The sequence below is a fragment of the Canis lupus genome, chromosome 5 (assembly GCF_048164855.1).
Source record: "Canis lupus baileyi chromosome 5, mCanLup2.hap1, whole genome shotgun sequence".
Lineage (NCBI taxonomy): Eukaryota > Metazoa > Chordata > Mammalia > Carnivora > Canidae > Canis > Canis lupus.
In genome coordinates, this window is record NC_132842.1 from 79736774 (window position 1) to 79758662 (window position 21889).

Here is a 21889-nt window from a genome sequence, read left to right on the forward strand (position 1 = left end):
GCGGCGGGGGGCGGGGGGCGAGGAGGGCAGGCCCGGGAGGGGTCCGCAGGCCTGGGCGAGGCACCTGGAGGGCGTGGGGTCCGCGGTGCGCGTAAACCGCCAGCAGGGGTCAGGTGGGAGGCCAGGGACAGGGCGCAGGGCGGGGTGGAGGGGCGGCGACCCAAGGAGCACGGAGGGGGGGACACGTAGGGGAGGGGGCGCCTGATGGGAGGCGCAGAGCCCCCCGGGGGAGGGGCGGGGGAGGGGGCGGGGACGCGAGGTGACCCGGAGTGGACAGGTGGGAGCAGAGTCTCCTAGAAGGGGCGGGGACGCGAGGTGACCTGGAATGGACAGGTGGGAGCAGAGTCCCCTAGAGGGGGCGGGCGGGGGGAGGGGCCGGGGACACGAGGTGACCCGGAGTGGACAGGTGGGAGCAGAGTCCCCTAGAGGGGGCGGGCGGGGGGAGGGGCCGGGGACACGAGGTGACCCGGAGTGGACAGGTGGGAGCAGAGTCCCCTAGAGGGGGCGAGTGGGGGGAGGGGCCGGGGACGCGAGGGGACCCGGAGTGGACAGGTGGGCGGGGGGGGGGGGGCGGAAGTGGGCCGGGCCGGGGCCGGGCGCTGGGTGCAGGGGCCCACCGTGCGCTCGGCCGAGGGCAGCCCCTCCGCGGCAGGTGGGCGCCCCGCGCGCTCGTGGGGAGCCGCGAGCACTTGGGGCGGCAGGGCGGGGGCCGCGAGCGAAGCCCCGCGTGGGGAGGGCGGGGGTCCGCGCCGCCGCAGAGGCAGCCCGGGCGCGGCGGCCACGGTCCCCTGCGGCGTGCGGGGCGGCCCGGGCGGCCGCGGGCACCGGAGCAGCGGGGGCCGCGCCGCCTCCGCCTTGGGTCCCGGGTCCCGCGCCCCGCGCCCCGCGCCCCGCGCCCCGCGCCCGCCCGCGCTCGGTACCTGCGCTCGGAGCTGCTCCGCTGCCGGCGACCGCGGGGCTGGGGGAGGCAGCGGCGGCCGCGGGCCGGGCGGGCGCCCAGGGAGCCCGGGAGGCGCGCGGGGGGCGGGTGGCGCTTCCAGGGGCGCGCGGTCCCGGAGCCGCCGAGCCTGCGCCCCGCCCCGCGGTGGGCGGGGAGAGCCGAGCCCCCGCCCCGCACCCCGGCACCCCCCCCCCCCCCCCGCACACCCCTCTCCGACCTGCCGCGGCCGGTTTTATCGAGGACTGCTCCCCGGGGGGGGGGGGTCACCCACCTGCCGCGGGGGGCGCCGCGCGCTCCGGGGACCCCTGAGAGCCGCTGGGGAGCTCGCTTAACACCCAGGTGTGTACACACACGCGCACGTATGACATGTAGATCATACTACACATAATATATAGTGACCCCAGAATGCTTCCTTCCAACCTGTAAACAGCTGGTTACCTCCTCCTCCTCGGGGTCCTTTGAGGTTTCTACCCACCACTCTGCGACCGCACCAGGCACTAAGGAGGAAGCCCCTGATTTTTTTTTTTTTAAGATTTTATTTATTTATTCACAAGAGACACAGAGAGAGAGACACTGAGAGAGAGGCAGAGACACAGACAGAGGGAGAAGCAGGCTCCATGCAGGGAGCCAGATGGGGGACTCGATCCCAGGACCCCGTGATCATGCCCTGAGCAGAAGGCAGACACTCAACCACCTGAGCCACCAGGTACCCCGACTTAATTATTTTATAACTGGAATTTTGTACCTTCTGACCACTTTCACCCATTTTGCCCACTCTCCAAACCCTGCCTCTGGCAACCACCAACCTATTCTGAGCCTATGACTTTGGTTTTGTTTGTTTTAGAATCCATATATAGGGATCCCTGGGTGGCGCAGCGGTTTGGCGCCTGCCTTTGGCCCAGGGCATGATCTTGGAGACCCGGGATTGAGTCCCACGTCGGGCTCCCGGTGCATGGAGCCTGCTTCTCCCGCTGCCTGTGTCTCTGCCTCTCTCTCTCTCTCTCTCTCTCTGTGTGACTATCATAAATAAATAAAAATTTAAAAAAAAGAATCCATATATAAAGGGGATCATATGGTGTTTGTCCTTCTCTGACTTATTTCACTTAGCATAATATCTTAACGTCCATCCATTTGTTGCAAATGGCAAGATTTATTTTTCTTTCTGGCTGAATAAAATATTCCACTGTGGTTATCTATCTATGTATCTACGTATCTACCTACCTACATCAGTATATATATTACATGATCTCTCTCTCTCTCTCTCCATATATATATATATATATTTATATAAGTATTATATTATGTTATATATAATATGGAGAGATATAGAAAATGTGAGATATATGTATCATACATTAATGATCTACAGAGAGAGAAAGAGAGAGAGAGAGAGAGGCAGAGACACAGGCAGAGGGAGAAGCAGGCTCCAAGCAGGGAGCCCGACGTGGGACTCAATCCCAGGTCTCCAGGATCACACCCTGGGCTGAAGGCGGCGCTAAACCCCTGAGCCACCCGGGCTGCCCCGGAAGCCCCCGATTTGTTGGTTCCGCCAGTCTAACAATGAATGTGGATTAGGGATTTGGGGATCCCTAGGCCAGGTGGGGTAGAGACACTGCAGGTAGGGGTGTAGCACCCCATGAAGGTGACCCACTGTGTGCCTCTCCCCCCTAGCGAAGGAGTGTGTCTACCAGACTCTTCACAGATCAACACTGCGGATTCCACTCATTCATTCAACGCTTATTGAGCACCTCCTAGGTGTTAGATGCTGCTCTGGCCAATCAGGACACGACAGTGACCAGTGACCACGACAAAGATCCAGCTTTGTGGAGTTTACAGTCTAGTGGAAGGGAGACAGACAATAAACAACAAGCATAACGGACTCTTACAGTCATCATAAAGGGATCACTGCTATAGAAAAAAAGAAAATGGGCAGCCTGGGCGGCTCAGAAGTTTAGCACCTGCCTTTGGCCCAGGGCGTGATCCTGGAGACCTGAGATCGAGTCCCACATCGGGCTTCCAGCATGGAGCCTGCTTCTCCCTCTGCCTATGTCTCTGCCTCTCTCTCCGTGTCTCTCATGAATAAATAAATAAAATCTTTAAAAACAAAAAAGAAAAGAAAAGAAAAAAAGAAAATGAAGAGCAACAAAAGGGAATCTAAGGGGAAGAGGGTGGGATCCCTGGGTGGCGCAGCGGTTTGGCGCCTGCCTTTAGCCCAGGGCACGATCCTGGAGACCCAGGATCGAATCCCACATCGGGCTCCCGGTGCATGGAGCCTGCTTCTCCCTCTGCCTGTGTCTCTGCCTCTCTCTCTCTCTCTCTGTGTGACTATCATAAATAAATAAAAAATTAAAAAAAAATAAGGGGAAGAGGGTGTTTTTCCCTCCACAGAAACAGAAAAGTCGTACCTCCCATGTGTACAATTCCTGTTAGTTCCGGGGGCTTTATCCCCTTGTTCCTACCACTACAATAATGCTGACAAGTAGGTGTTGAACTGGGGCTCAGAGAGGCCGAAGGCCCCACCCAAGGTCACCAGCAGCAAGAGACCCCATGGAACTGAAATTAAGGACTGTCCAGCACCCAAGACAGAAAAACTTCAAGACCCTGCAGTGCCCCATCCACACCCAAACCACCCTTTGGGGCCTAGAGTTCCAGTTGTGCCCACGGATAGTCCATGAAAGCAGGAGAAGGCCTGTCCTCCCTCCCATGTGACACCCCTGTGAAAATCTCTGCCCTGCCCCAGAGGACAGGATATCAAGCACCAGGCTGAAAAAATCCTAAAGATCAGACTTGGAATCCCGTTGCTCTTGCTTACTGGCTCTGTGCTCTTGGGGCCTTATTTTTTTTTAAGGCCTATTAAAAAAAAAATGACAACTTTGTTGATACTTGTGACAGCTTCACAGACATTTGTTTTATTATGATCTGTACTTAACTATAATTTTTTTAAAAGATTTATTTGTTAGAGCCCATGCACTCTGGAGGGAGAGGGAGAGAGTTGTAAGCAGACTCCGCACTGAGCGTGGAGTCCGACAGGAGCTTGATCTCACGACTCTGAGATCACAATCTGAGCCAAATCCAAGAGTCAGACGCATAACCCACTGCACCACTCAGGCGCCCCTTAACTATAATTTTTTTTTTTTCCAAGATTGGGCCTGGGTGGTGGTGCCACCTTGTGGCCACACTGTTATCTTGAATTTAAGAACTTCTCAAAAATTTGTTGTTTTTTTAAGATTTTATTTATTTATTCACTATAGACACAAGAGAGAGGCAGAGACATAGACAGAGGGAGAAACAGGCTCCTCTCAAGGAGCCGGATGCGGGACTCGATCCCTGAATGGGGATCACGACCTGAGCCAAAGGCAGACGCTCAACCACGGAGCCCCCCGGGCGGCCCTCAAGAGTTGTGTGTGTGCTCCTACGTTTATCATATCTGTCATGGAATCATAAAGCCCTAGATTTCCTTAACCTCTCAGGGTAGATAGGGACCTTCGGGGATGCTCAGAGGCCTTTGCTTGCTTACTTCTAGCCACGGGGAGCTCCCTCTCTGGAGGAAAAAGCTGATGCCACGACGGAACAGCTGACTCTTCAGAAGTCCTCTGCCCCGGACCTCCAGGCCCACCGGAGCTCCGCATTACGGGGGTGGAGACACCGCGATGCGGGGAGGCTGTGAGGCCTGCTCAGAGCTGCTGTCGCAGAAGGCGTTGATTAACTGGATAAACTCCCCGAGGTCGGGGATTTGTCTGTTCCGTTCACTGCCGTATCCTCAGCACATAATGGGCTCTCAACAAACATCTGTTCAATGAATGAATGAACAAAACTATCAGCCTCGCCAGCAGCAGTTGTGACCCAATCATTCGTTCTCAATCATTACGCTGTCGGGCAGCCCGGGTGGCTCAGCAGCTTGGCACCGCCTTCAGCCCAGGGCGTGATCCTGGAGGCCCGGGATCGGGTCCCACATCGGGCTCCCTGCGTGGAGCCTGCTTCTCCCTCTGCCTGTGTCTCTGCCCCTCTCTCTGTGCTTCTCATTAATAAATAAATACAATTTTAAAAAAATCATTACGCTGTCAACTGGCATTTTTCTTGCGTGTGTTTTGTTCTGTAATGTAAGCTCCACACCCAACGTGGGGCTTGAACTCAAGATCCTGAGATCAAGAGTCACGGGCTCTCCGAACTGAGCCAGCCAGGTGCCTCAACCGCTGGCATTTTTCAAGGTCTTGCTACCCACCAGGCACTGGGCCAAGCTCCACTTGTCCCTTAATTTATGTGAAGCTCACCAGGACCCCGGGAGTGAGAGAGGTGTGGTCACTGGTCTCCATTTTGCAGACGGGCAAACCCAACCTCAGGGGGCTTAACTGACCCGGCTCCAGGGTGACACAGCTAGAAGTGGCCCCGGATCTGAACCCAGGCTGACTGGGGATTCCCAGAGGCTTAGAGCAGGGGAAGAAAACGAGCTGGGGGTCGTAGGCTCCATGTAGGCAAACAATGGGGTTTAGCTGGTGCTAATTATCGGCCCTTGCAGAGGGGCCTGTGCTGTCAGGTTCCTCCCTCCTAAAGATTTCAGGTCTCTGCTCCCTTGCTGAGGGGCAGCGGGAGCGAGGCTTAGGGGAGGATCTGCAATGTTTTTTCTGGGCTTTCTTGGGGGTGCAGCTTGAGGTTGGCAGGCAAATCAGAGTCACTACGCCCCATCTGAGGCCCGTTGGCATGCGGGCACAAGTGTCTGGCTCACACCTGGCTCCACCCACTTGCTGCTCCCGCATCCAATCAGCGGCGCCCTCCTGCCTGGCCCCGTGTCCCCAGCGCCGCGGCCTCTTGGGTCTCAGCTCCGGCCCAGACTGTTGCAGTCACCACCGCCCGTCTCCACTCTCCCGGGAACCCAGCTCTGCGCAGGCCCCTCTGGGCTCTGCAAAGTCGGAAGTCTGAACACTGGCTGGCCTTCCAGACGTGCCACCACCACGCCAGCCCACCTTCCTGCTTTCCTCCCAAGGGGACTCTTCATTTCTGTCACCCGTGCCTGGTTCCAACACAGGATGCAGGCGGCTCCTGACCAAGAGTCATCCTGCCAACGCGGGGCTTGCTTCTCAGGGGTCCAGCACCGGGCACAGGGCCTCGGGGGGACCTGGAGTCTCGGAGTCCCCGGAAGCCCCACAGCATCTTCTCTGTGCCCTCGGGTCGGGCCTCACCTCCAGGCGTGTAGAATGGCCGCGAAGACGACCAGGCCTTGTCCCTACCAGACTGGGGGCCACTGAAGTCTGCCAGCAGGACGTGTCCTCCTCTCCAGGCCAACTCCACGTCAGGGCCCCGGGGGATGGTTATGTCCGCACAACTCCAGGGGGCGCCGTCCACCTGCCCAACAGCGCAGAGCCGCCCGGAGGGGACGCGGTGTCGCGAGGAAGTCATGCGTGCGGTACACAACCGAGCCACCAGAGGGCCCCTAGATTAGAAATGTGGGTGCCGCGGCTTGCGGGCCCAGGCACAGCAGCACGCCGGCAGCATAACATAAACGGGTTTAGGCGCAAAAGGATTTTCCAGATTCGAAATAATACACGTGAATTGCCTGGTAGTGGTGTTCACAGCCCTGGGCGTGAGGAAGAAAGGGTCGAGGCCCTCAGCCACCCCACAGGCCCTGCTGTTCTCAATGATGGAGAATTCGGGGGGACCAAATGGGATGGGGGTAACGATCCCCAACCCACAGGTCATTGTGAGGCGGTCTGGCACCCACCTGGCACAGAGTAGGAGGTGGACAAGTGACAACCGCTAAGGTGATCCCGACAGCAGTGACCAGGCCTGGGCTCGAGGCCTGAGGCTGCCGTCGTCAACCGCTGGCCCTGGACGGAGGACCACCGCTGGCCACTTCAGATGCTTTCTCTGTACGGCGCAGGCAATATCCGCATCACGGGCCGGTGCTGAGGACTGAGTGCGTTCCTCTGTGTAAAGTACTTAGCACAGCACCCCACTGCACCCCACTTGTATATTCATCTATAACCACCGGTTTTGTCTCTTTCCCCTTTTTCTGGGCCAGGCTAGGCTGGGGTCTAGAGAAAGGCTGATGCTGAGTCACTGTGAGGGGGAAGAGACATGAGGCAGGCCCAAGGGGACCAGGGGTGAAGGTTGGAAGTGCCTGGTCTGGAGGCCCACCCAAGGTGTCTATACAAGGCCAGAAATGGGTGCCCAAGGAAAGAGGTGGGAGCCAGGGAGGCAGGAGCCTCGGGCGCACCACACAGGAGGGACGTGTGAGGAGCGCCAGGCCGCAGGGCGGGCTGCCGGGGGGGCTCGCTGTGCAGCCGGACCCCCTCCCCGTGGCCCCGCTGGGGGACCCTGGGTCAGCAGAGCCACCCAGTGAGGAAGAGAACACAAGCATTGAACGAATTTATTCATGAGAAAACTCAGGGAAACAATCTACTCGTTACAAGCTCCAGAAGCTCTTGTCGGAACAGCCGTGAGGACGGGCCGGGGCACCCCCGGGACAGGGGCTGGGGGAGCTGCCGGCGCCCCGGGGACAGAGGAGCAGACTCACCCGCCCTGTCCCCAGGACCCCACTCCCCCTCTGGGTTAAAGTGCAGCTGGGAGGGAGGTGTGGGAACTGGGTGCCGGGAGAGCTGTGGGGACACTGGCCGCCAGGAGCCCTCCCCCCTCCTCTTCCTCGTTTCTTGAGGCTCAGCCAGGGTCCATCCCACCCGGGGCCCTCCCTGGAGCCTCCACACCAGTCAGATATTTAGGAAGAGCCCCCCAGGAGGGGAAGGCTGGCTCCATCAGCTTTCTGTGGGGTCCAATTTGGGGGGGCAGTGGGAGGCACTAGCATCTGGGATGGGGAGGGGTACTCAAGAGATGCTCTGGGAGTCCTCCCCTCCCCCCCAGCCCAAGTAAGCTCCTCCCTGGCCTTCCTCCACCCCCTGGAAAGCCAAGGAAGCCCGAGAGCCTGGCTCCAGGCTGCAGGGCCATGAGTCAGCAGGGTCCTGCCCAGACCTGACTCCTGAGCACGCCATCGAGGGAGGGCCACTTTGGTGCCACTGGGGAGAGGCTGCCCTGGGGATGGGAGGCTTTGGGGGAGGCCTATGGGGCTAGAGCTTTGGCCAGGGGTCTTCCTGGCCGGACCCAGCCCCTCCCTCAAGGCTGCTGTGGACAAGGTCGCCGCCCTTAGCTCAGGGCCCCCCACCCCCACTCCACCCTCTGCACCCCAGGGGCCCTGCCCCACCGGGAGCTGTGAGGACCTGATGCCCACCTCAGCAGCTTAGCCAACCTCCCTCCCCCCAAGGCACATCTCTAGGAGGCAGAAAGGAAGAGAACCGCCCCCCCACTCCGAAAAAGAACCCTGAAGACCTCCGCTACCTCCCCTCACTCTTGAATATATTAAATTGTGCGGCTTGGCCCCGACCCCGCCCTTCAGATCTCCATGGCAACCGGAAAGCATTCCAAGTCCAAGTCTGAATCCGAGTCCATCCAGTGCCAAAGGGGGGCTTCGGCCTTCCTCCCCACCGCTCCCCCACGGGTGAGACCCAGCATTCCACAGGGGACGAGAGGGGAGGAAGGGCTGGGGCCTCAGTCCTCGGCCCCCTCTTCCTCCGCGTGGGGGGCCCCGGGGGGATCCTCGGGCTCAGGGGTCTGCCCTCCAGGGTGAGGGTGGGGACGGGGGCCCGGCTGGGAGCCCGGCGCATCCTCGCCCTGCACGTAGACGCTCAGCCCGTGACTGGGCTCCTTGCCGCACGCCTGGCAGCTGCAGTGCAGGATCTTCTCCACCAGCTTGTCCACCCTGGGCACCTCCTCGTGGCCGGGGCACTCCAAGGTCACCTGGGGACGATGGGACAGAAGGGAAGACCTGTTTCCCAAGGGCCTACTCCTCATGGGACCCACCATCCCAGAGACCCCAGAATGCCTGAGCCAGGACAGGGTGGGGTACCCCAGGTAGCTCTGTTGCCCCTCGCAGGGAGGAGGGTGAGCATCAGCAGGAGCCACCCGGCGTGTCTCCTCACATCCAGTCCCGCCACCTCCCTACCCATCCCCTCACAGCAGCCTGAGGCAGGATATCCAATGTGGCCTGCCCCCGCCTACAGTTCCCCTCGGTGCTCCCCACTGCACTCAAAGAAGAATCCAGACTCCTTACTAAGACCCCCCAGGACCTCCGGGCTGCCTCTTGCTGACCTGGTGCCACTCCCACCAACTCTGAGCTGCCCGACCTGCCTGAGGCTTTGCACATGCTGTTCCCTCTGCCTGGAAGGCCCTCACCTAACGCAACCCCGACCACCTGTCCCAAACTGGCCAGGTAACTCCTACTTAACTGTTGGGTCCAGAAATCCCAACCCCAAACCCGCAGCCCAGCCTAGGTCTGCCCCACTGACCCCTTCAGCACCTTGTGCTTCCCCTAATGCCACACTCTTCCCACAGCTCTTCCTGTTCCCTGTCCTTCCTTCCTTTTCTCTCCGTCTTTCCTTCCACAGAGCACCCCTCCCTCCCAGCTCTGAGCATGGTGGCTCAAAGAATTCAGAGTCTAGCTGGGGGAACAGACTTGTCAAAATCACGGCAATGCAGGTGGAAAACTGTGACGGGACAGATGTCAAAGCAGAGGCACACAGTGTTCAGGGGAAGGGAAGGGCCCTGAGAATGACGCCGAGCTAAGGGCAGAAGAATGAACAGACGTTAACTGAGTGAGGAGGAGAAGAAAGGTATCCCAGGCAGGGGAAAGAGCATGTGCAAAGGCCCCGTGGTGGCAGCAAGCATAGCACGTACGAGAGTTGGAAAGAATGTCAAGTGTCAAGAAAGTAAAAAATAAAGCTGAGAGACGCGAGACAAAGCTCAAGGGATTGGTGAGCCAGGCCATGCTGGGCACCATGGGACACGGCAAGGATTTTGGTCTCATCTTAAGACAATGGGAAACCACTACAGGGGTTTCATCATGTGACTGACATCAGGATGGAGCTTCAGGAGGAGCTCTGGTCCTGTACACACTGGTGTCAGACTGCTAAGCCATCAGGCGGCAAGGACCACGTCCGTACCCCGCCCCCTGCACAAGCCCCGGACCCGTACACGGGGGGTCTGACTAGTGAACCCCGCGGCCAAGGCCAGGGCTCTGGGCGGAGGCTGGGCAGGGGCGGGCGGCAGTACTCACGATCTCCCACATGGACTGGGCCGGCATGCAGGAGTCGCAGTGAACCAGGGACTCTGTAGACTGTGGGAAGGTGTTGGGAACGCTGTAGCTGAAGCACTGTCCTAGGCACGCCCTGTGGGGGGAGAGGTCACTGTGCCCAGGACACCGAGGCGGAGGCAGGGATGGGCAGCCCGGGCCTCCGCCTCCCTCCCGGCCCCTGTCCTCAGCCCCTCCGCCCGCAGCCCCTGTGCCCACCTGTTCTGGATGGACTTGGCCTCACAGCCGCTGTGGCCCACGATCTGGGTGATGTTCTTGGCCTCGCACCAGGCGCTCTTGTCCGGGAACAGTGCCAGCTTGTTGATGGGCGGTGGAGCGGCCAGCAGCATCGCGGGGAGGACGGCCCCGACCAGGACCCGAAGCATCGTGCCCGCGGCCTCTAGAGCCCTAGAACTGAGCGGAGACTGCGGGTGAGGCCAGCGGGGCCCAGGGAGCTGTGGACGGGGGGCCGGTGGGGAGACACCCGACTGCCCGGATTCCAATCCTCGCTCTACTACCTACCAGCGAAGCACAACCTGGGACAAGTTATTTCTCTTTTCTGAACCTGGACAGTGAGGCTGCTAACCCGGGGGCCTGGGGAGGGCATCACCACGGTCACACGACAGCCCTCGGCGGGGAGGCTAGTAGAGAACGGGGTCACCGTCACAACCAACTGTGCGGTTCTGAGCAAGTTAACATTTTATGTCTGGGCCTTGGTTTCTTTGTCTAAGAAATGGGGATGGTGAGCGGGGATGGCAGGGGACTGTGATGCTGGGGGACCTCCGGGCAACACAAAAGCTAGCCACCCAGCGCGTCCCCTGGGCATGCTGCCCAAGTGTCGGCCACCAGGAAAGCTGACCTCCGCCGTCCCCCACGGCGACTTCTTGCGCCACCTCCGCTGGCTGGACGTCAGGTGAAAAAGCTAACTCTGGACCAGGCTATTTCTTTTTTGTTTTTTTGTGTCTGTTTTTTTTTTTTTTTAAGATTTTATTTATTTATCCATGAGAGACACAGAGAGAGAGGCAGAGACACAGGCAGAGGGAGAAGCAGGCTCCATGCAGGGGGCCCGATGCAGGACTCGATCCCGGGACTCCAGGATCACGCCCTGGGCGGAAGGCAGGCGCCCATCCGCTAAGCCACCCGGGCGTCCCAGGCTATTTCTTTTCTGGATTCCCCACCAGGGCTTCAAGCCCTGCGTCTACACCCCCACCCCCACCTCTGCCAGGTCCAACCCAACCTCGCAGACCAGCCACGCGCCTGATCCCGTCAACGGATGGGAGACGCTAAAGCAGAATCGGCCAGAAGGTGGCGCTGCAGGGCAGCGTGTGTGCAAAGCGCTGCTGAGCGGGGGCTCTCCCAGGGTGCCCCAGCTTCACCCTCTCCCCTACCTCCAAATGGTGGAGGAGGGAGGTGTCAGGGCATCTTGGAAACGAAGGCAGGGCCTGCAAGGGGGTCCTCTGGGGACAGGGCACGGGAAAGGGCGCTGGACTGGGAGCCAGCAGGCCACACCTGCTGTGCGACCCTGGGCACCAGGCCTCGGTGTCCCCGCCTCTGAAAGGAGCGAGGCGCCTCGGGACGCTGGTTTCCAAACCCAGCAGACCATGCAAGCCCCCTGGGGACTTGCGGAGTGAAGGTCCTGGGTGGAGCGGGAGTGGGCATGGCTAGCGAGCTTCCAAGGCGCGACAACTGGTCCCGCTCAGCCGGGGATTCCGGGCCTTGGGACAGTCCCAGGAGGGGCCCGGGCATGGCTGAACCGGGATCAGGGCCCGGGGCTGTCCCACAGATGCCCAGCCTCAGAGTGGGAGCCTGGTCCTACCCTCAGCCCACTTCCTTGGTGAAGCGTCCAGGAAGCGGGGGTGCCGGGGGTCTTGCCCCTTCCTACAGGGAACCCCAGGTGGGTGGCTCAGCTGGGCTTGTGCGGGGGGGGGGGGGCAGCCTGCAGGGCTGTGACCACGTCTGCAGCACCGCGCTCTCCACCCAGAAAGTCTGCTCAGCTCCATCTCCCTGCAGAGACCAGTCTCCTCTGCTCCCAGCCAGCGGGGAGGGGCGACAAGGGGAGAGGAGGGGAGTCGGGTTGGTGTGCCCCATCCCGCCTGCGTCTGTGTCACGACCCTGGCTCTCACCCCCAGGTTTCTGGTCTCGCTCACCAGACGGCCGGCAAAGCCCACGGTTTAAGTCCAACCACATCCTAACAAAATACAATGAGCTCCTTCCCAACTGGCAACCTAACTGATTTTTCAACAAGCCGGGCGTCCAGGAGGCTTCCTGACCCCACTGGCCCTCCTCCGTCCGTGCCCAGGGGGTGAGGCTCTGAGTCCACAGCACCCCACGAGGGTCCCTGCAGGCACCCCCCGCCCAGGCCAGAGCTCCCGGGGCCTCCCCAGGCTGGACGGGCCCCTCAGAGACCTCAGCCAGCCCTGGGGACTCTGCCCACCCGATGGACAGGGCAGGAAGATCGGGCCTGGGCCAGGAGGTGAGGGGCCAGGAGCAAGTTCATGGGGAGTAGCCTGCAGCCCAGGCGGGTCTGCTTTGCACCTGAGCTTGGGGGCGGTGGGGATGGCAGCCACGGGCCAGGGTCAGGCTAAGGGGGCAGCGCGGGGGCTGGGGGGGTGCTGGGGTTAATAACAGGCTTACTGAGACAGGGCAGGGGTGGGTTTTTAGGGGAGACACAGGCCTGGAGCACGGGGACTGGTTATTAGGGTCAGGTTCTAGCCATAGGGCATCTGCCTCTCCAGCAAGCAGCCCAGGGCTAATCCAGTGGTGCCCACGATGGGGGGGATGGGGGGCAGGGGCTGCAAGCCAACCCGCCAGGCCCAGCCAGGCCCTCAGAGGGGGCTGGAGCCACAGTCTGCTTGTCCAGGCCAGCTGCCCTGACTTCCAGCCAACTGCCCTGCTTGTGGCACAAGCAGGGCCCCCCCCCCCCACCCCAGTCCCCTGGGCCCTCCCACCTGGGAGCCGTGTGACTTCAAGAAATAAAGCTCAGCTCCCTGCCCCTACTTGCCTCAACCGTAGGATGGGGAGCACCGCCCCACCGCTGGGGAGGACGGCTGGGAGGATGCAATCAGCAGGCACCCAGCCCTGGCCAGGCCTTGTCCCCTGGGAGAGCGCAGGGAAAGCGAGGCAGGCCTCAGACTCCTGGTGCTGGAGCAGGAGGCAGGGGGGACCTGGGCAAGTCTCTCCCACACAGGCATGCCATGGGGATGCACCCACGTTCCGCCCACCCTCACACCCACCCCCCAAGAATCCCTGCTGCCCCCCTCGCACTGGGGTGGGCTCTCTGCTAGCAGGTTTTCTTCTTTGCTGGTTTATGTTTTGTTTTTTGTTTTTTTCAAGCAGCAACTTAGCTAATTTTTTTAGACAGCAGTGGGACCTTCCTTCCGGAACAAGAGCCTCACCCAGAGATTCTCATCTCTTCCTCCCTCCCTGAAGGTCACACCACAAATCACAGGACTCCTAGAAGGCCAGGGTGGGAAGAGGGTTCCCCCCAGGCCAACCCCCCCTTGCCTTGCAAAGGGGTCAGCCCCCAGCATCCCCCACACAGACACACACACCCCGGCAAGTCAGGCCAAGCAATGCTCTTCCCCGAGGCATGCGGGGTCCCCGCAGTGTGACGCTCAGTCCACTGAGCACCTTCTAGACGGTGGAGGAGACAGCAGAGGGTGAGGCAGGGCAGCTGGGGGCCCAGACCCTACGCCCCCTCAGAGCCAGAGCCTGGCCCGGGAGGTCCAGGGAGGAGTTGTGCAGGTGGGCAGTCAGGGGCGGCTGGGCCCGAGGGAGGAGAGACCCTTAACTCTGGACTTAAGTCAGGATTAGAGTGAGCTACCAGCGATGGGGCGAGGAGGGGGCTCCCGGCTGAGGGCACCGCAGGGGCAACGGCAACGAGAGGGGCTTCAAGGCTGAGAGCCCCACGCACGCCGGCCCGTCTCACGGGCGCAGGAGCCGCCGCGGACTGCGGACAGGGCACTGCTCTGGGCTCTCACACGTACGCATTCCCGCGTCCTGACACCCCCCAAGAGCTAGACACTGCTATGCCCCCCATTCTACAGATGGGAGAAACTGAGGCACAGGGAGCTTAAGAGATATGCTCAAGCTGACAAAGTGAAGGTTGACGACACCAGGATTTGAACACGGACAGTAATAAGGTAAAGCACCGGCCACAGAGGAAGAGAAGGCACCCAGGGAACCCAGGGAATGGTCCGGAGGCAGACGCCCTATGGCTAGAACCCGACCCTAATAACCAGTCCCCGTGCTCCAGGCCTCTGTCTCCCCTAATGGTCCGGAGTTGGCGAGAGGCCCGGGGCTCCCTGCCCCTGCCCAGCGGGCTGTGTCTCTCATCCTGACTCGCACAACCGGGGAGCAGAATTCAAGTCCCGCTCCCGACTCCCCCACCCACGAGATCCCCCAGTGACAGCGTCCAGCCAGGGCCAACCCCTGGCTCCTGGGAGCCTCCGAGTCGCGGCGCGGTTCCATCGGGGGTGTCGTCAGCCCGGGGTGACTGCCTTCTCACCACCCTACTGCCGCTCCCAAATCCAAGCCCCCCAGATCCTCAGGGGCCTTGTGCCACCAGCAGGCGCATCCTGAGGCTGCCAACAACACAGAAGGGAAGTTCCCTGGGGGGAGTGGAGGGGACGCTGGCTGGTGGAGACGGGGACAGCACCCAGCTCTCTCACACCGGGGACGAGAGGGCAGTGAGCAAACGCGGGAGAGCCACTGGGGGGCTGTCTCCCGCTCCTTGGTTCAGAAGGTCCCCAGGAGGGGCGGGGGCGGTCGCAAGAACGGGCTTCCCGGTTGGGCCCTGGGGTCCTCTCTGTTTCCACTCCTCCCAGAATCTAGCATCTTCCCGGAGATGCTCGGAGATGCTCGTCAATACCCAGAGGCCCGGGCCCCAGCCCTGGATGTTCTGACCCTACAGGTCCAGGGTGTGGCCTGAGCACGGACAAGTGCTCCCACATGATTCTGAGGCCCAGCCAGGTTAGGAGCTAGGACTCCCCAGACTCCCCAGGGAAGGGAGCCCCACAACAACACGGCTGACTGACGGGAGCCTCCCAGCCTGACGCCTGGATTCCAGGGCCTGGAATGAAGTCCTTGGTCACTGGAGGGGCCCAGGTTTCAAGGGAGACCTCCAGGCCACCCACGGCCAGCCTCGGTGAAACCCTTTGTAGAGCAGAGTCCATTTTGCATAAAAAGTGAATCACTGCCCATTTCCTCGTTGGGGTAAATCTGAATATTCGGGCCATGTAAATCAGGGTCTTCTCGGTAGCAAGGTCTACTCCCCACCATTCACACATACACACCGGCCCCTGGTGTCACTGTTCCCAGCAACCAGCCAGGTGTGGAAGCAGGTGAGGGCAGGGCTAGCAAATCCCTGGTGGCAAAGGAAGCCTCTCCTCTGCTTCCGGTACCTCTCCTGGGCACCTTTCCCACATAGGACCCCCTACCCCCTCCCCTCCCCCCCCCCCCCCCCCCCGCTGGATGGAGGCTTCCACCTGTGGGCCCACCATCCGGGACACTGCGACTGGCCCAGCCAGCACATGGGGTTGGTGGTGTGTTGCTCCTGAACCGATCGGATGACCCTAGTGCCCCTCTGTCCCACTTTTCCTGTCCACATAACACACAGGATCTGGGTTCTCCACAACACACTCTCCACCACTGACTGCCACAGACCCAAGTTCACAGCCTACCTCGGCCAACTTAAACTTTCCGTGCCTCGATTTCCTCATCTGCAAAGCGGGCACACACTGTGCGTGGAAAGGTCTGCAGAGGGCAGCTGCCACGGGATAAAGCCTCAGTGAGGTTAGCACCACTAGTGCTAGCCTGGGGTCCCTGAACCCGGCCCCCACCCTCCTGCCTCCAGAACGGTGCCCCTCCCCTCCCCACTTCCTCCCACCAGATCCTGGGTGGGTCCTGAAAAATACCTAAATCCGGCGTTGCCCCAGCCCCCATGAAACTGGATTTAGGGGGAAACTCAACCCTGCAAGATGATGGCTCAGAAAGGGTGTTTCAAGCTGTCGAGTGCTGCCTCACATGCTCACTGGCCAGGGTGGGAGCCCAGAGGGAGACCCCGCTCAGACTCCCACCCTGGGGCCAGTGACTGAGGCACAGGGTCTTGAGAGATCAGCCACCTCGAGCCCACCCTGGAGGAAACAGGCTGGGCCTGGCTGCCAGGCTGTCCCGGCTGCTGGTGCGGAGGGTGTGGCCTCTGGGGCCCGCGGGCCTCGGCTTGGGCTCAGCCAGGGTGCGGCAGTCCCTGCAGGTCCTGGACGGAGCACAAGGACTTCCTTGAATGGTGCAGCTGGAAAGGTCGCTCCGGGACGCCGGCCAAGAGGCGTCAGACCCCGGCCCGGCTCCGCTCAGCGGGCTCTCCCCGGCCCGCTCTGGGGTCCGAGGACAAGTCCAGGCCCAAGCTCACCCACGGACTCATTGTGCGCCTGGGCGAGGGAGAGTCTCGTGGTCACAGACGGAGCCACTGAACATTCGCTTTGCCTCCCTCAGCCTCCCATCTGCCGCCTCTAAAATAGGGAGCGTGGCCTGGGAATGTCCATTCAAGCGGGTTCCCTCAAGGGCAGCCCGGCTCGGGCGCGCTAGGACCACTGTGATTCCATGACCCCAGTCTCACCCAGGCTGGCTTCCTTCCTCCCCGGGGCCGGCAGCGCTGGCAGGGCATGAACTGACCGTCCCGGGGGCGGGGGGCGGGGGGCGGGGGGCGGACACACAGGGCCAGGCCCATGCCCCGAAGGCCGGCCCGCCTCTCCCAGGCAGCTCCACCTTGCCGGCCACAGCCCCCAGACCCTGTGGCCCCCAGACCCGGACCGACGCTCTCCCACCTGCAGACCCTCCTGCCCACAGCCCGAAAACTATCCCCCAAACAAATCTATGCTAATGGGCTGCTGCAGGGCCGGCCTGCACATCTGCTCAGCAGAAGTCCCACTGCAGACCTCACCAGCATCCCTGCCCACTCTGCAGCCTCCGACCCTTGGGGCTGGGGGTGGGGAGAAGGAGCCAAACTGAGCCTGAACTCTCACTTTAAAAAGAATGAGGATAGGCCCGTGGCTAATGCAGACCACCTACTCCCCCCTCCGCCCCTCCACGGAGGCCCAGGAGACAGAGGTCCAGCTTGCGGGGGCGGGGGGAGACAGGGGCAGGGGTCGCCAAGCAAATGCTCCAGTCGCGCTTTTTCTTTGGCCCCAACTAAAGGCAAACCACACCCAAGCAGTGTCAGCATCTGGGGGGAGTTTCTGGAGGCTGGTGGTTTCCACAGTAACAAAGGGTGAGGGGCTCCTTGTTGACAAATTGCTTCCCCACCCCCCTCCCCCCGCCAGCGCCCAGCCTTTGGCCTCCAGCCCTGACCTCTGTTTTCCTGGGGTTCCCGTAGTTACAGGCTGGTGTCCTCCAGCTGGGCGAGGGCCTCCGAAAGCCTGAAAATGTGCCCCGGTCCCCCGATGCCTGCCAAGCCCCTGGCCACGCCAAGGCAGGCAGCTGCCCCCTTTCCTGCGGCTTGTAAAAGCTCAGGATCGCCCCGCCCAGGGAGCAGGGCGGGCAGGTGGCCGGCAGCGGGGCCCCCGGTCCAGGCCGCCTCGCGGGGGTGGAATTCTTAAGAAAACTGAGCCCCCGGAAAGGCGGGCTCCCCCTGCCCCAGACTCAATTCCAGGGGGATGACCCAGGCCAGGCCCCGGGGGCAGGCGGAAGGGAGGGGGAGGGCTTCGCTCCGGTTCCCGGGTCTAGGAAACTATTCATGAACCCCGCGGAGACGAGGGGGGGCTCGTGCCTCCGACCCCGGGGATCCGGGAGATGCACACACACGGAGCCCCCCGCTACCCCGCGCCCGGGGGCAGATGCGAGAGACACGGCGTGGAGGCAGAGGCTCGAGCGCGGGGGGACCCGACACGAAGGCAGACCCGGGGGAGGGACAGAAAGGAAGGGACGGGGGCAGGGGGCGGACGGGGGCGCGGGGACAGGCGGCCGGACAAAAAGGAGGCAGGAGCCGCGGCTCGCGGGCGGGGCGGGGGGAGCGGGGGAGAGGGGGAGCCGGGGGAGCCGGGGGAGCCGGGGGAGCGGGGGAGCCGGGGGAGCGGGGGAGCGGGGGAGCCGGGGGAGCGCGCCCCGCGGCCGAGCTCCGAGCGCTGCCCCCGCGCCCCGGCCCGCCCTGCGCTCGGTGCCCCGGGGCCGCCGGAGCGTCCGGGAGCCGGTCCGGCCGGGACTTACCGCGCGCGGGGCGCCGCCGGGTCCTGCGGAGCTGGGTGCGGGGCGCGCGGGGGCGCGCGGGGCGCACGGGGCGCGGGGCGCGGGGCGCGGGGGGCGGCGCCCCCGGGGGCTCGGGCGGCGGCCGGCGGCGCTGGGGCGGCCCCGCGAGGCTGGGCTGGCTGCGCTGCGCTGTCTGCGGCCCCGGGCGGGCGCGCGGTGCGGGGGAGCGGCGAGCCGAGCGGCTCCGACGTCAGGGGTGTCTCCGCTCCAAATAGGGAGCGAGGGCGGGGGCAGCGGAGGGAGGGCCGCGCCGGAGAAAGGGCGGGCGCACGGCCGCTCCCTCCGGGCCGCGGGAGGGGGCGCCCCGGCCCCGGCCCCGGCCCCGGCCCCGGCCCCGGCCCCGGCCCCGCCCGACGGCGCGCCCGAGCCCCGCGGAGCCCCCGCCGGCCTCCCAGCGCCGGGCCCCGGTGACAAAGGCGGGGGCGGCCCCTCCGCGCGGCCCCGCGGCGCTCCCAGCCTGCCCGCCCTCGGGCGCGACCCGGGTCCCCGCGGGGCCCGGCCGCCGGGACGCCGCCGCCCCTCGCCCTCCGCCCGGCCTCCCCCCGCCCCGGCGCCGGTCCCAGCGTCCAAGCGTCCGGAGAAGCGCGCGCGAGCCCCGGAAGGACTCCGGACCCCGACTCCCTCGTCCCGGCCCCCGGGGAGGGCGGAGCGCAGGCCCCCGCGGCCCAGCTGCTCGGGCGCGCTCGAGGGTGGCCCTTGTGCCCCCTCGGCTCCGGGTGCTCTCGGGGGAAGGAGGACACGGCTCCGCTCCTGCAGAGGAGGAGCCCCGGACACAGTCGTGGGACCTGGAGATTTTGCCCTCAGAGCTGTGCACGGCCCTGGATTTCACCCCGGCCTGCCTGGAAGCTCCCGCCCGGGGACCTATGTCACAGGTGGCTGAGCACCCTGGGGGGCTCCCGGTGGGCTCTGATGGCCCCACACCCAGACGCATCCCGGTGCCTCTACCTCCTGCTTATGCCGTTGCCTCTGCCTGGGGTTCCCTTCTCCTTTCTTCTCCCCATAACGTGTTCTGCAAGCACCACACTGGAAAGACTTCCCAAGACCCTCGGGTAGCATAATCCATCCCTCCGGCTGTGCCAATTCCCCTCTACACCGGTTGTGCACGTCTCTCTTCCCCATTAGACCGAGAGCTCCTTGCAGGCAGGGATTGCCTGTTTATTCCAGTGTCCCCAGGGCCTAAGGAGGGGCCGGATGTATTTGGCTAAATGGAAATAATTATTAGCTCCCATAGATAAGTGTTCCCAGGAGAATGACAATAATACCAACCCTACAATATATAAAATGCATCTTATGATATGTATTTGGATGTGGAATGACAATCGCAATAGCTCACACATACCGAGCACTTCAGTGGGGACCCGGTCCCATTCTAGCCACCTGTCACCCGCACAATAATTCTATAAAATAAACAGTATTGTTATTCTCATTTTATAGGTGAGAGAAGCAAAACCCAGAGAGAGGTGTTAAGTAACTGGCCTAAAGTCACACAGCAGGAGACGAGGCCAGCTACTGTCTGTGGGATGACCCTGTCCCACAAAGTCTGGCCTTGCAGCCCGGTGCAAAGTAGACACTCAGGAAATAGTTACCGCTGTGCCCATCATCAGCCTTCTCTCTCTCTCTCTCTCTCTCTCTCTCTTTTTAAAGATATTATTTATGTATTCATGAGAGACACAAAGAAAGAGCCAGAGACACAAGCAGAGGAAGAAACAGGTCCCCTGCAAGGAGCCCAATGCGGGACTCGATCCCAGGACCCCGGGATCACGGCCTGAGCTGAAGGCAGACGCTCACCCGCTGGGCCATCTGGGTGCCCTGCCACCAGCCTTCTCAAGGCAGGGGGGAGCGGAGGCCTGCATTTTGAGAGAAGCCACTCCAGCACTGCAGGAAGCTAACTGTAGCCTCGTGAGCTTGTCAGATCACACAGAAAGCTGGGCGTGGTAGCCCTTGACGGTTCAGCCACAACTCTGAAACACAGGGAAGTTCTAGAGCAATCCCAAACACCTCATCAAGGACACGGGGCTTAGTGTTGAGTTCACACCTGCCTGGGGAAGACTGGTCATCTCAGAATGACCACAGTGTGGCCAGGGGTTCTGGAAGGTGACCTGTCAATAATACCACCAGCTACCGTCATGTGCCAGGTATTATGCCAAGCGCTATGCCTGCTTTATCCTATCAAATCCTTACCATGGTCTCGACATTATCCCCATTTTAGAGGTGAGAAAAATGAGGCCTCGAAAAGTTTAGCGACCTGCCCCAGATCCTACCAGTAGTGACTGACAAATTGTAACCTGAACCCAGACCCGACCAGTCCAAAGCCTGGGCTCCTGTGCCCACCACACCCTGTTGGCTGCCTCCGAGCCTCTCCCCATCAGGCTGCCTGCCGTGAGGATGCTACTCCACTGGGAGCCAGGGGGACGGGGCCCCTGCAAGAAAGGCAGAACCTGTCACGTCAGAGTCCCCGAGCTCGCAGAGACACACCTGGTTGGCAGCAGCGCGCCAGTTGCCCCGACAGGCCTGGCTGGCACAGGGCACGGGCCTGAAGCCAGAGCCTGCTGGCCCCGGGCCAGCCTCTTGGGGCCGAGTAATGTGGGGCCCAGGGCTGGGGTAGAGGCCTGAAAGCCTCTCTCCCCAGCTCATTAGCAAACATCTGGGCTCAAGAAAATGACCGACCTGGAATGTGGCTGGGCTGTGGGGAGCTGCTCCCTCCCCGAGTCCCGGGAATGTGAGCTCCCTCCCGCAGGGCACGGGCTCGGGCCAGCTGTTTCCTCTAATCCCGTCAGCCCGGCCTCGACAGGGGTGCAAACCTCTGCACTCTCCTGGAGAGTGAAAACAAGCAAAAGGCCTTCCTTCCCAGTCCGGCCCACTCAATCAGGGGGTTGGTACTGGGCCCGGGAGATGCTCGGTCCCTCCCTCTCCTCTGAGATAAAGACCAAGCATCTCCACGCTTCCGAGTTTGCAGCTGGGAGGGGCCGCTAGGACTCCTCACGGAAGGTTCTGGAGCCTTCCTGCTTGGGTCTGAATCCTCGCTCCATCACCCGCTGACTCCGCGACTCCGTGCAAGCTGTTTCCTGCCTGGGCCCCGGGTTCCTCCCCTGCCAAGCGTACCTGGTCATGGCACCCCACAGACTTGCTGGTCAGGACTCATTCACTTACTTAACAAATACTCATCGTGCCTACAGTGCGCCAGAAGGCACAGAGTGTGAGGACACAGCAGGGGACCCGACCCGTAAGGTCCCAGCCCCTGAGAGGCGAGCGTCCTGGGACACGGAGCAGAGCCCGCATGAGCAGGTGAATGGGTTTCCCATCGTCACGTGCTGTGAAGAACTAAGTAAGCCAGAGGGGGCGGTGGGACGGGGGAGCCCCAGGAGGCGGCTCAGAGGGGACACGGAAGGTAGGGATGTGATGAGTCAGGATGCGAGGAGTAAATGGGTGCAAAGTGCTTGGCACCGTTTCTGGAAAACACCCCGCGCTCCCCAGGTTTAAACCATCTCAGGAAGGTTCGTATGTAGTAGCAGAGGGAAGGCGGGGGTCGGGGTCCTAGGCTTTTGGCACAGGCTTCCTCCTCCCCTTCCTCAACTCCTGCACTTCCTGAGTCTGTT

General features: G+C 62.1%; 1 protein-coding gene and 1 long non-coding RNA gene across 5 annotated transcripts in view; one reads left to right on the plus strand and one right to left on the minus strand.

Annotated features, from left to right (window-relative positions):
• Positions 1-7290: 7290 nt before the first annotated feature.
• The window catches only part of NBL1 (NBL1, DAN family BMP antagonist), a 62348-nt gene continuing 47749 nt past the window's right edge, over positions 7291-21889 (minus strand). For 2 of the 4 annotated variants that reach the window (XM_072828072.1, XM_072828069.1), the window contains exons 2-4: positions 10272-10466; positions 10038-10149; positions 7291-8722 (exon numbers count right to left, since the gene is read on the minus strand). In XM_072828072.1, coding sequence (XP_072684173.1) covers positions 8474-8722; positions 10038-10149; positions 10272-10438 — 528 coding nt within the window. In that variant the 5' untranslated portion in view covers positions 10439-10466 and the 3' untranslated portion in view covers positions 7291-8473. Of the gene's footprint in view, positions 8723-10037; positions 10150-10271; positions 10467-17399; positions 17540-18254; positions 18405-21889 lie in introns of those variants that run through there. The other 2 variants (XM_072828071.1, XM_072828070.1) reach the window with 2 other exon arrangements.
• On the plus strand, positions 8269-10834 carry LOC140634310 (uncharacterized). Its single transcript, XR_012031827.1, has 2 exons — positions 8269-9194; positions 9370-10834. It is a non-coding gene; the product is annotated as an uncharacterized lncRNA (long non-coding RNA).